Source organism: Sceloporus occidentalis, unplaced genomic scaffold, assembly GCF_023333645.1.
Source record: "Sceloporus occidentalis isolate IW3139 unplaced genomic scaffold, rSceOcc1.0.p SCAF_2, whole genome shotgun sequence".
Taxonomy (NCBI): domain Eukaryota; kingdom Metazoa; phylum Chordata; class Lepidosauria; order Squamata; family Phrynosomatidae; genus Sceloporus; species Sceloporus occidentalis.
The window spans coordinates 7,682,999-7,695,656 of record NW_028316982.1 but is presented as its reverse complement, the minus strand read 5'-3'; the positions used below and the strand labels follow the sequence as shown (position 1 = coordinate 7,695,656).

Sequence of the window (12,658 nt, the reverse complement as noted above, 5' to 3'; positions counted from 1 at the left end):
TGTGTTCACAGCAGATGTTCACATTAGGCCTGAGATCCCAGGGACTTCCACTGTTGAACAGCTCTTACCCTCATGATATCTTCCCAATATTTAAGTGGAATGTCTTTTCCTATAGATCGAATCCATTGCTCTGGCTTCTAGTCACCAGAGCAGCAGTAAAAAAGCTTGTTCCACTCTCAACATAATATCCTTTCAAATACTGAAACATGGCCATCATGTCACCCCTTAACCTTCTGTTCTCCGAGCTAAACATACCCATCTCCCCAAGCCACTCCTCAGAAGACTAAGCCTATACAGCCCATCACTTTGTGCTGGCCTGCAGGTGAAATAGGGCTGCACTAGGACTGAGCATTAACATCCTCAAAGCCCTTATTGCACTGCCCAGGCGCCACCTTGGTGTACCTTAGAGACTGACTGACTAAAGAGCTTATAGCATAAGGCAGTGATGGCGAACCTTTTTAAAGTCGCGTGTCGGGGGCGGGGCTTCTACCCCCTGGATGGGGGCTGGGTGCCGGGGCGGGGCTTCTGCCCCCTTTTCAGAGGGAGCCTCTGGCTCCTCCCCCGGCCTTTGCCGGCCCCTGAAGGTCCCTCCTGGGGCTGTCAGAGGCCGGCAAAAGGGCTGTGGAGGACGGCGCACTGTCCTCCAGCCTTTGCCAGCCCTTGAGGGTCCCTCCTGGGGCTGTCAGAGGCCGGCAAATGGGCCCTCGCCCTTCCTTCGCTCGCTGCGAAAGGGCTCCATGGAGCCCTTTCCCGGCAAGAGAAGGCAAGCCGGGAGGAGGAGGCGGCGGCTGGGCTCGCGTCCCAGCCCCCTCCTCCTCGGCCTTCGCTGGCCGGGAAAGGGAAGCCGGGAGGTAAGAGGGCTGGGAGGAGGAGACAGAAGCACACGCGCCTCTGTCTCCTCCTCCCAGGCGCCATTTTCTGGCTTCCCGCTGTCTCAGAGAGACAGCGGGAGGCCCAAAAATAGTAGGGAGGAGGCGGAAGGGGCCTTCCTCGCCCCCGTGCCTGGTGAAATCGCGCCGCGTGCCACCCGTGGCACGCATGCAACGGGTTCGCCATCACGGGCATAAGGTTTCATGGTCTGTTTCCTTAGATGCATCTGCTGTAATAACAATGTATTTTGCTCAAAGGTGCTGCAAGATCCCTTTGCATACTGATATTCCAGAATAACCCAACTATGTCCTTGAATTTAGAATAGCTTGCTTTTTATTCTCCTTTGTTAAACCTTGTTGGTGCTTTAGCTACTTGGAGACACAGAGTAGACTTTCCCCCAGGGAGAGTAGAGGGGAAAGTTGAGTTGTTTCTATGTGTTCAATATTCCATTTCCCACAGGAAAATGGAGAAAGTGTGGGGCATGGGTGGGTAGGAGGTGGAAATGCATGGTTGGCACAATTTCCCTTCTTTACTCAAGGCTGGGTGACCAGATATCATAACCGCCAAGGAGGACAAAGCATTGCAAAATGCAGGACACTAGCAGAAGTATAGGGCATTACAAAATAAAATCTAAAACCACAAATATAAATTCATGCTTCTTAGTCATGTTCAAATGGAGCCAATTTTAGATTTCCACCTGGACAGAAGGCTGAAATGTAGGGCATTTGGGAAAGGAGGACATCTGGTCACCTTGACCCAAGGTTCTTCAGGATGAAGAAACATCTGGACACAAAGCCACAACAGAACGCAGGTCCCTTATAAATAAATGCCAATACTTTATTATCATTTTTGTTTCCGATTCCACAGTTGCCATCTCCAGAAGGAAGACAGCCCCAAATCCTTTTGCCAACATTACAGGGTTCTCTTTAGTCTCTCAGCATAAAGAGTACAATCAAGCTAAAGGCTACACAGTTATTTTGCTACTTCTAGTAGAGTGGAAGAAGAAAAGTCATGGGTACAACAGGAAAAGCACAAGAACTAGAATAGTAATGGTGACTCCGCTGTGCCGGTTCCCATCTAGAGAACCACCATGAGATTAACCAAAAGAGAGCAACATTTCTGACGAAAAGTAATGGGAGGACAACAAAAACAGCAGAAGAAATTTAAATATCCGTAGCACTTAGTTGAGTTGGAACACTTTGGTTTTTCCTCACAGCCCTGGAAGCTCAATTAAATTTGTGCACTGATGGACAAGTTTGGAATCTATTAAATTGATTATCAGATTGCTTTGCTGGAGGCACATTTCAGGGGGTTTGCCACACATACAGGCACTACGCCATGCAAGACCTGAAATGCCTTTGTAAAGTTTCCCAGTGTTTTGGCAGGGGTGGGGGGATGGATCTCTCTCTACCTGCAAGCAATTCCTTTGTTTCATCTTGGCCCACATTGCATGCTTCCAGGATTGTGCAAATAAAAGTTTATATATGTTGATCAGCAATTGGATGTTGTGGGCATGATCCAAGAAATAGAAACCATCCCTTGTACCTGCCAGCAGCACCTCCTTTAAAACTTTTGCTATTAAATCTCAAAAATTAAAGCAATAACAAACTACAGCTACATATTATGTTATAAACTGAAACCAGCCACAGAGAAAACTGGAAGAGCACCATTATTTCACTGGGAATCTGCTTTGTTTCAATTAGCTCAACTTTGAATCGAAGTTTCAAAGGCCTGATATGAAGGGGGGAAGCAGTACTATTTTACACACTGTTCCAAAAATAAAATAAAGCTAAGTCTTCATTCTGAGAATATCATTTCTTAAATCTCCCTTTTACTTTCCCAGGAAAGCTCCCACATGCCAGGAAAGCTTTCCATTGCATTCTCATAGTTATTTTTAAAAAATGACTTTTGATTTCTCAGATTCTGTTTTAAAGGTAAGAATAAGCTTAGAAATTCATTTGGGCTAATAAATAGAAAGGAGCCCATGGATGGGGGATGTTAAGTGAGGGAAGTACAATAAGTGAGGCTCTCCCTTTACATTCAATGAGTTCAGAACAAAACTGGGGAAACAGACCTCGTATAGAGAAGAAGCAGTTCTTTACAATCCTGTTGAAATGTGTGCTTTGATCCAAAAAAGCAGCACAGGGTGAACAGTAAACCCAAGAACAGCCAGCTTATTGCATAGATGGGTTGTTAACAGTGTGCAATTTACACTTACAAAGGAAGTAGACTTGGGTGGATCTTGGATGCTCCCAAAGTGTTTTCTGCAGAATTGATATATTGCCCAGGACAGGATCCTGCAATTCAGGTTGCAGAAGCAGACTTGTGCATATTGTGCCATTGTGCATGCAGATGAAAGCATGCATGTGTATGCACATTTGGTTGTGCATTCAGTTGTGCCATTCAAAAAAAGGGGTCCCATAGCACAATCAACGCATAATTCATCATGCAGAGGTTTACAGTATGTAACCCCAATGTAGGAACTTGGCCAATGAACAATTGTTCTGACTGCAAGGAGGAAATTCACAAGTAAGGCCTGTCAGCCTTGGAAAGGAATTGACAAATGAAGGGTCAATTGGGGAATGTGGGGTCATGTGAATAAACAAGAAGCAACTAGTTAAAGGGCCAGAAGGGTCAGGTCAGGGACAAGTGAGAAATTGCTAATGAAAAGGTTGCAAGGTGGTGCAAAGCCCTTCTGGAAAGGGGCTTGCTTCTGAGAAAGCCCATAGTAGCTTCTTCTTGCAGGCATGAGTGCAAGAAAACAGAGCAACCATTTTAATCCCACTTCCAGCTGACTGGCAGAGAAAACGTTCAGGGCCCAAGGCTCTTACCAACCTTTCCAGGAAGTTCCAGTTTCTAAAAGAGGATTTACCATCTGTGGAAATTTGGATCCTTAAAGTCACATCCCCAAATGCTAAACTACTACCCTGGAAGTCAATATCCAGGTTTCACTTTCCATCTCAAGTGGCTGTCAGCAATAGGCAATGTGTTACAAAAACACAGGTAGAACAGGGACGTAGCCAGGATTTTAGGAGGGGGGGGGTCCAGACAAAGTGTGACCATTATAATGGGGCTTGGGTGCGGCGGCGCAACAGCATGCACCATTCGTTTTTCTAATGGAAGGGGGGGTCCGGACCCCAAGAACACCCCCCCTGGCTACGTCCCTGGGTAGAAGCACCCAGATGGCATTTGCTTTCTGGAAACTGCAAACACCACTCCACACTTTAAAGCTGTCTCTCTCTGTGGGTATTGCTTGCAAAATGTGGAAACTCTTGCTTCAGAGGTTAGCCTGCATTATAAAGTGCCAAATTTCCTTTTGCAGGAAACAGGTTGAACTCTTTCAAGTGAGCCACATGAGTGGAGGCATTTCTTTCGAAGGGGAAGAGGTTGTTCTGCTAGCAGGAGCAAGGAAAGGCAAACAAAGACCCAAATCTTCTTAAAATAAGAGAATCTTAGAGTTGGAAGGGACCACAAGGGCCATCTAATGAGGCCATCTACTCTAACCCTCAAGGGCCATCTACTCCAACCCCCCGCCAGGCAGAAACAATCAACACACTCCTGAAAGAGGGAATACTGAGTCAGTTAGATGTTTTTGTTTGATGAAGAGCACCTGCATTCAGTCTGAGGTTGCAGAAATAGAACTGTGAATGCACTGCACATCACATAAAATTTGCACTGCAGTTTGCACAATACGCACTAAACATTAAAATTCTCTGACCTCTGTGACAATTCTGACCTCTGTGACAATTCTCTGACCTCTGTGACTTTGAGGACACAGTGATAAACTGGAAATGCTATTGCAGCAGGAGATTTCCAGTGGCAATTCCAGCAACACATCAGTAGAACATGAATGGATTTAGAAAGGGACCGGACAAGTGCACAGAGGATGAAGTCTGTTACTAGCTAGCAGCCATGGTGGTTACATATTAATGCCAGTACCAGAGGCAGAGGCTTCTGAGGAACATGAACCACATGGGATGGGAGGTGTTGCTTTGTCCTCTAGTTGGGCTTTTCAAGAGTATAACTGACTTCCTTCATAGGCAGGGGGCTGGATAAATGACTCTTGGAAACTCTTCCAACTCTGCAATTCTCTGACCTCTGTGACTTTGGGCTGGACAGGCCTTTGCTCTGATCTCCCTGGGCCCTTCTTAAGAATCAGCTTATCCTATTAACCTAGAGACCCAGAGGCTGGATGAACTGGAGAACTACTGTCAATCAAATGGAAATCCAGCATCTAACAAAGGAGTTTAACCAACAAAGAGATAGATGGACTAAAGGATTAGGGAGAATTTCCCTAAGATCCATGTTATTGTTGTAGTTACAGTTGGCCCTCCATATTATTTATTCATGGATTCAACCATCCATGGCTTGAAAATATTTTTTAAAAATCTAAATTTCAAAAAGCAAACCATGGTTTTGCCATTTTAGATAAGGAACACCATTTTACTAGGCCATTATACTTAATGGGACTTGAGCATCCACAGATTTTGGTATCCACAGGGGATCCTGAAACCAAACCCCAATAGATACCAAGGGGCCCACTGTCCTTGTTGACATGTTTAGACTTAAGACTTATGATAGCCCTCTGAATGACTCCAAGATCTCCAGTCAAAAAAACCACCAAGATGTGGCTTGCTTGATAGACTCAAGACCACCTCGAATGGGATCTCTCTTCTCCTACTGCCTTCCACTTTACCAAGGATTATCATCTTGCTTAATGAGCCATTTCTGCTCATGATTCATCCAAGGTACAACATCTTGGCTTCTAGGGAGAATTCAGGTTTGATTTCTATGATTCTATGTTCTAATGCACTTTTATTTGTCCTTTTTGGCAGTCCACAGTATCCACAAAACTCTCCTCCAGCACCGTATTTCAAATAATATTTCTTTTTCTCAGCTTTCCCTGCTGTGCAGCTTTCACACTCATACATAGAAACTGGAAATATGATGGCCTGGCTCATTTTGGCTTTGTTATTTTGTGATACCAAAGATCCATGTAGTTCATGTATAGAACAAGCTGCCCAGAAAAAACTGGGGAAACCTTTTATCAAATGTTGCTGAAGCACTGGCTAGGGATTTTTTAAAAGGCTATGATGACTGCAGTATACCCCATGGCACAGAGTAAATTATTCCAACTTGGACTGGGCAGAGATTTTAGAGTGCCAGTCTCTTAGAGATGCAGGGAGTTTGTATGGCCCCAGAGTTTGCAGGCCAGTCATTGTGTTAGAAAAGTACACAGCAAAGCAAGGGATGGTTACACAGAGGCTTAAAAGCTCCATTACCTTCAGGAAAGCATCACCTTCACATGGAGGAAAGTGTGAGAATCAACTGCAACTAGTCACCATGAAACACATGAGTGAAAACAAAAGGTACACACATACACACACTTGGAAAAATGAACTGAATGGGATGAGCTGCACCAGGACTTTGGCTTCCCCCCCCTCTCCCAGCCTGAAAAAATGTGGCACAAAAGATCTCTCTGTGTTTTTTAAAAAGAAGTTTTTGCAAGTGCTACAATAACTAATCCAATTCCAATCCTTAGAAAGATGGGACATTGCAATATAACATTAGAGAAGAAGCCCTGTTTGAAATGATGTGCTGCACCCCCCAGTAATCAGGAGTGATTCTATCTGTCTGTTGCTAACAGGACAAAAACAGTGAAGAAAATACTACTTCTCCCATGAAGGCAGTGCTTTTTTCATGTCGATACAAAACGACCTTTCTGTGCTTGTATCCAGTGGCACTTGCCCATTGCAAGTGCCAAAAGAGTGGGTGTCTTTGGAAGGAAGGCCTCATTCCATTCACAGCACTTGACCAGAAGTTGGTTGGCCTTGGCTGAATATAGTGGCAGAGTGGGTTTCTTACCAAGTGCTGGGTTTAGCTATGGCAGGAGGCAGGGATGGGGGCCTTATTCCTCCAAATAAGAATTCTTTCCCCCATTAAACTCTCTTTGAGTCCCCAAATTTTTAGCATCGCAGAGAGTGAGATGTTGAAAGTTGTTCAGACCTTGAATGCTGTCTTCCCTCCATCCCTTTGCCTACCATCTTTTCTCTGGAGGCCCAAAGTGTGTTTCTAAATGCTCTGCTGTTTTAAGTTACAAGTTGCATCTCCCTTATCTAAAATGGTTAGGACTAAGTGTTTTGAATTTGGGATTTTGGTGTTTATTTCATTTCATTTATTTTTGAAAACCTATACTTGCATAAAATATATGTTGCAAGCCTTCGAAGCTCCACTGGCATCTTCCACTGGCATGCATCATATATTTTATGCATTTTGGTTCACCCAATTAAGTTATCATCACTGTTTTGTGAATTTGAGATGTTATTGTACTTTGTTATATGGCCAACACAGCTCCCCCTGGATGTGAAGTTATTGCATTTTAGTCGGAAAAAAGAGGGAGCCAATGGACTGGGACTTTACAATTTGAGGTTTCTACCTCCAGCAAAAGTAAAAGATTTTTTAAAACACTGGGACTGCAGTTGGCCTGCGTCACCTAACAGCACCTAACATTTTTCTAAGGCAAAAACTTGGGGGCCTCTTGAAAGATTCAGTGTCTCTGCCTAATAAAAGGGGTTCTAGCCTCACAAAGGACTGGGCCATTTTGGAGCTCATAGGAAATACCTTTTTCATTTGCTAATAGAATTTAAATTTCCTGAACTTAAAAATGCTTTGCTTCCCAGTACTACATGGCCAGAAGGAGGAGGGATCTGTCTGCTTGGATATATCTCCATAAATCAGAACATCCACCACCAACATTTTGACAAAATGCAGGCCTGTGACTAACATCATCAGTTTTTTACTCCTGTATTATTATTAACACCTTTGCCTGATGAAGATGCCAGCAGAGCTTCTAAAGCTTGCAGCATATATTTTATGAACTTTGCTTGGCCCAAAAAAGTCATCACTGTTTTGTGGATTTTGGATGTTATCGTACTTTACTATATGGCCAACTTAACTACCCCTAGATATGTATTTGCACATCTATACATAATGAGCTACCTTGGCGATGAGACCCAAGTCTAAACATAAAATTCATTTATGTTTCATATAGACCTTATAGCCTGAGGGTAATTTTATACACACTATTTTTAATAATTTTGTGCATGAAGCAAAGCTGGTGTACACTGAACCATTAGAAAACAAAGGTGTCACTATCTCAGCTACCCATGAAAAAAAGTTTTGTTTTTAAAAATATTTTGGAATTACTGATAAGGGCGGTTCAACCTGCACTGCAATGCTAAAATTTTGGGAACAGAAGGAAAACGTCATTAAGGAGATGGCAGAATTCTTATTATGACACCCCTATTAGCTACACAGTGAAAATGCAGTTTAGGGATCCACAGAAAAGGGGCAGGCAAAGTAACCAAAGAAGTGTAAATACTGCAAACAGAATAATTTGTTTAATTATTTAATACAATTTGTTATTGCCCTCCCCCCGACCACCATCTTGAGGGGGAGAGAGGCCTTGCAATTTTTTGTATTGTATTGCTATTTTTACTGTACACCGCTATGATCATTGCGGAATAGCGGTCTATAAATAAAACTTATTATTATTATTATTATTATTATTATTATTATTATTAATTTAAGGTGGAAATAATTTTCATGGTTTCACTCTATGCAATGCCAGAAATCTGGGGACTGAAGGGAAGGACGATGCATTCTTATTTTGGGAGGGGAGCAATGTTTTCATTTTGCCCCACCACTTAGCTACATCCTTGGGTAAAGCCTTCCAAGCCCTGAAAGTTATCTATCCTGGCTTAGGAAAAGTAACGTTGAGGAAGAGGTGCAGAGATGAAACATACCAGGTCCCTTTCTTATCCAGAAACATCCATGATGGGTTTGTATTAATTGCTAAAGATAGACATATGACGTGGAAGGGAAGCATTTCTCAGTGCCTCTTTCATTTCTGGCTGAAGCCGACTGTGGAGCAGAGACCATCTGCTCCTTGGCAGGAAATACCAGAGCAATGTCCAAAACCCAACCAGTCCTGGAGATCTGACCTTATGCTTTTCCCAGTAGTGGCAAAAATCCTACCTAGGATTGGAAAGCACAGGGTGGATTCACATGAACAACTGCCTCAAACCCAAACCAAAGATTTTTACAACCACAGTGTGCTGGATGTCAGGTATGATCAGCTTCACTGAAGGAACCCAAAGGGTTTTAAAAAGTTTCTTGGAAAAGCTGCCTTTTAACAGCATTTTAGCATCCAGGCCCCCTGGATGGGGATTCTGGGATCTGCAATCCAAACAGTAACTTTTCCAAGCTCTGGCTCAGCAATATGTCTTTATGACTCTACAGTTGCTGATGGAAATTAAATTAAACACAAGTTTTGCTGGTGGTTAAAGCCCTGGACTTCACCTCAAGAAGCTGTCTTCAAACCTAGTTTTGTCTGCACAGTTTTTCCAAATGACTGGGGGGTGGGGACAGGGAAAACCTGGTAGTCATTTTGGGGATAAAAAGCAAGAAAAGGGGATTTCAAAATCCCAAAACCTGATCTGTTCCACAAGAGGGCACTCCTTTACTTCATTTCTCATCCAGGGAAAATATATTCTGGATTTGTGTTCCGTCTTCTCTGTTTCCTCCTCTCTTTCCTGAGCATAAACAGTGTTATTCCCTACCAACAAGGGGATATACCCTCATACCACAATCATAGCAATCTGATTCCATTTTAACTGCCACAGCTCCATCCAATGGAACCAGTGGGAGCTGTAGTCTCATAAGGTACTTGGGAATTCTCTGGCAGAGAGTGTTAGTTCAGGGAGAATGGACTAAAGCATTCTGAGTACCTTATAAAAGAATTGTAGAGTTGGAAAAGGACCACATGGGCCATCTAGTTCAACCCCCTGCCCAGGATGAAACTAGAAATCTCAGGACTCTGCAGGATGGAGCCATGACAATTAAAGTGGTATCAAAGTGATACAGTTGTACAGTGTGGATACCAGGGAATTAAACTGAAGAAATGTAATTCCCCAATGGAAATTAAACTGGAGAAGAACCTATATTGCCAACCTGACAGAATTTCACACCTGGGATTATTCTGACTGGTTTGATTTTGTTAGCCGAACTATTTGGCAAATGACCATTTGGCTTGTAAGGCTCAAGCCCTCAAAGCCAAAATGGAAATCTAATAACTTTCTGCCCTAAACGATATCCCCAGAATGACACAGAGCTACAGAGAAGAAAACAGACTCCCTGTTGTACAAGCAAGGTTTTTTTTGGCACCTAAAACCAGACCATTAATACTTAATAATTAATAAATACATTTCGGATGGGATGCAACAACATGTTAGAGGGAGGGGAACAGAAGATGGGAGATGGCAGCTTCGTTAGTAAAAAAGCAAACAAACCATTAACAACTTTTGACTATTCTATGCCATATAAAAGTGAACCATATATAAAATGGATGCAGCACTGCACAGGTATGAAACACAATGGAAATGTTGGCCATTTCATCTTAAAACTGGAAAAGTTAACCCTTCTGTGAACAGATAGACCAAAATATGGACTAATAATGGACCAAACACAGACTAAATGGGCATCAGGGCAAGGCAAGGCCAGGCGAGGTGAGAAGTTCAAAAATTGAGGGCTGGGGGAGAGAAGAGGAAAAGAATATGGAATATGGAGTCTTTTCTCCCTTTTATGGGAAACATTATAGAGAGTCCACCAATCCTGCCAAGGCACTTTTGAACTCCTACCTGTAGTACTTAAATAAACTCCAACCATGACTTTTACCTCCTAAAATGTGTTTCTAGTCCTCATGGTTTCAAAAATACCTTTAGGATCAGAAAGGCTAGCTAACTTCTAAGCTAGAAACCAAATGGAACAAAGACCAGAAGTTAACTGCTTTCCATTTCTATGAGCTGTGAAATTTCAGATTTTCCTAAGTTTTTCTTCCCCTTAAAAACAGCTGCAGTTAAGAGTATCACAAGGAACAATAAAATGTGACCTTCCTGTAGTTTAGTATCTGCTATGGGGTCATCCAAAAGATACAGAAAGTTATTTCAAATGTGTTGGTATTATATATATGTTAATTCTGGCCCTTCAGCTCATAACAGATTTTAAGATGCTTTGCCAAATTAACGATTCTGTCCTCATCTTCATGCTTTTAAAATTGCTGTGCATTTCCAAATGCTTCAAAAGCAATGCCAGGTCAGATACCTGTGCAGCTTTTATGAATTCAAATGTCTATCAAGTTAAAGCTACTTCTAAGATTAAAGCATCAGCATTCAAGGTTGTATCTGAACTGCAGAAATAATGAGGTTTGATGCCACTTTATGCTATGGATTTTAGAGAACTGTAGTTCTGTAAGACATTTAGACTTCTTTGTTGGAAAGTTCTGGTAGCACAAAAACTACAGTTCCCAGGATTCCATAGCAATGAACCATGGCAGTTAAAGTGATGTCTGACAATTTCTGCAGTGTGAATGCAGCCCAAGTCTTTGTTCAAGTATACACACACAAGCTCTTCAAATGACTAACTTGCATCAACAAGTGATTTGCTGCACAGACATGAAAACAGGCATTGCAAATGGAGCTTTTGGATGACCTCAGAACAGAACATGGCCCTGCAAATGCAGTTTACATGACCACCAAAGAATGTGACACACATTACAAGATAGCAAACCTAGGTTTTCCCCTTAAATAGAAAAGCAATAGCTGCTAATCTTGGCATGTGCTCCTGTATGATAGATACACTTCCTTGCAAATACAGACCATCCCACTTCGCATGAAGAGTTGTATGCTTAAGCATTTTCGGCATAACTCACCAAAACCAAGGCACCCAAAGCAGCCCTGAGGGAAACTGCTCCATGAATCATAATTTTATGTGCACACATGTCTGAGTCTGCCAGAGAAGACAATTCAGACAAGGCATTTCAGGTGATGAAAAGGTTGTTGGTGAGATCATAACTTTTGAAATGTAAAAAGGGACCATGGAGCAGTCAATGGCAAATGTTTCAGCAGTCAAATGCACCGTTGTCATAGGGAGACTTCCTTGTTTTTCCAAATGCAGTTCAAGGCTTCAGGTAAAAGAAAATGCTTATTGGTATTTGGCTCTGCCTCCATACAACAACCTTGTTTGTTCTCAAACCCCAAACCAAGATATCTTATTGACAACATTGCGGCTCAACCACAACCAAAGAAAGTGGCAGCACCAGAAGACTCAAAGCTAAGGATGCCATGGAAAAGATTCCTGCCCAGGAGATGGAGATGAGTAAACTGCCTCCAAGCAAGATTCAACTGCCCTGCCCAAGACACAAAGAGGAGGGAAAACCCACACACAACAGACTGAAGAAGAGGCACTGTTTGTGGACGTTGTGATAGCTGGAAGGGATGAGTCCTGGGAGCTCCTCAGAGAGGGGACATGGACCCAGGAGATCCCCAGGAAGAACTCCAAAGAAGTTTGCTACAGAAGAGAGTCGGTCTCAATGAAAATGTCTAATAGTTTTTCCTACTGCTTATAGTGGTAACCTGCAATGAAAAAAAATGAGAGATTAGTTTCACGAAGTGCAGCATTTGTTTCTGTAAAATACACGCATTTATCTGCTCCTTCCTTCCTTCCCTCCTTCCTTCTTCCATTCCTTCCAATTTCATGAAGAGAAACCCACCCATACACACACACCTCACAGCTGTTTTCTTGAAGATGGACAACACAGGTGTCATTTCTCTTATATCCATTGCAGATATGTGCATCCAGCTCAAAAAGGATTTTGCTGCTTCAGTGGAATCAATAGAAGGCAGCAAGAAAGTATCCAATGAGTCAAAATGTTCACAAATATCAGACAAAA

At 42.7% G+C, this 12,658-nt stretch overlaps 1 protein-coding gene across 1 annotated transcript in view; it reads right to left on the bottom strand.

The window, feature by feature from the left end:
- Positions 1-1,686: 1,686 nt before the first annotated feature.
- The window catches only part of CCDC50 (coiled-coil domain containing 50), a 53,245-nt gene continuing 42,273 nt past the window's right edge, over positions 1,687-12,658 (bottom strand). Inside the window, exon 11 of the mRNA XM_089508683.1 lies at positions 1,687-12,341. Coding sequence (XP_089364809.1) covers positions 12,322-12,341 — 20 coding nt within the window. The 3' untranslated portion in view covers positions 1,687-12,321. The remainder of the gene's footprint in view (positions 12,342-12,658) is intronic.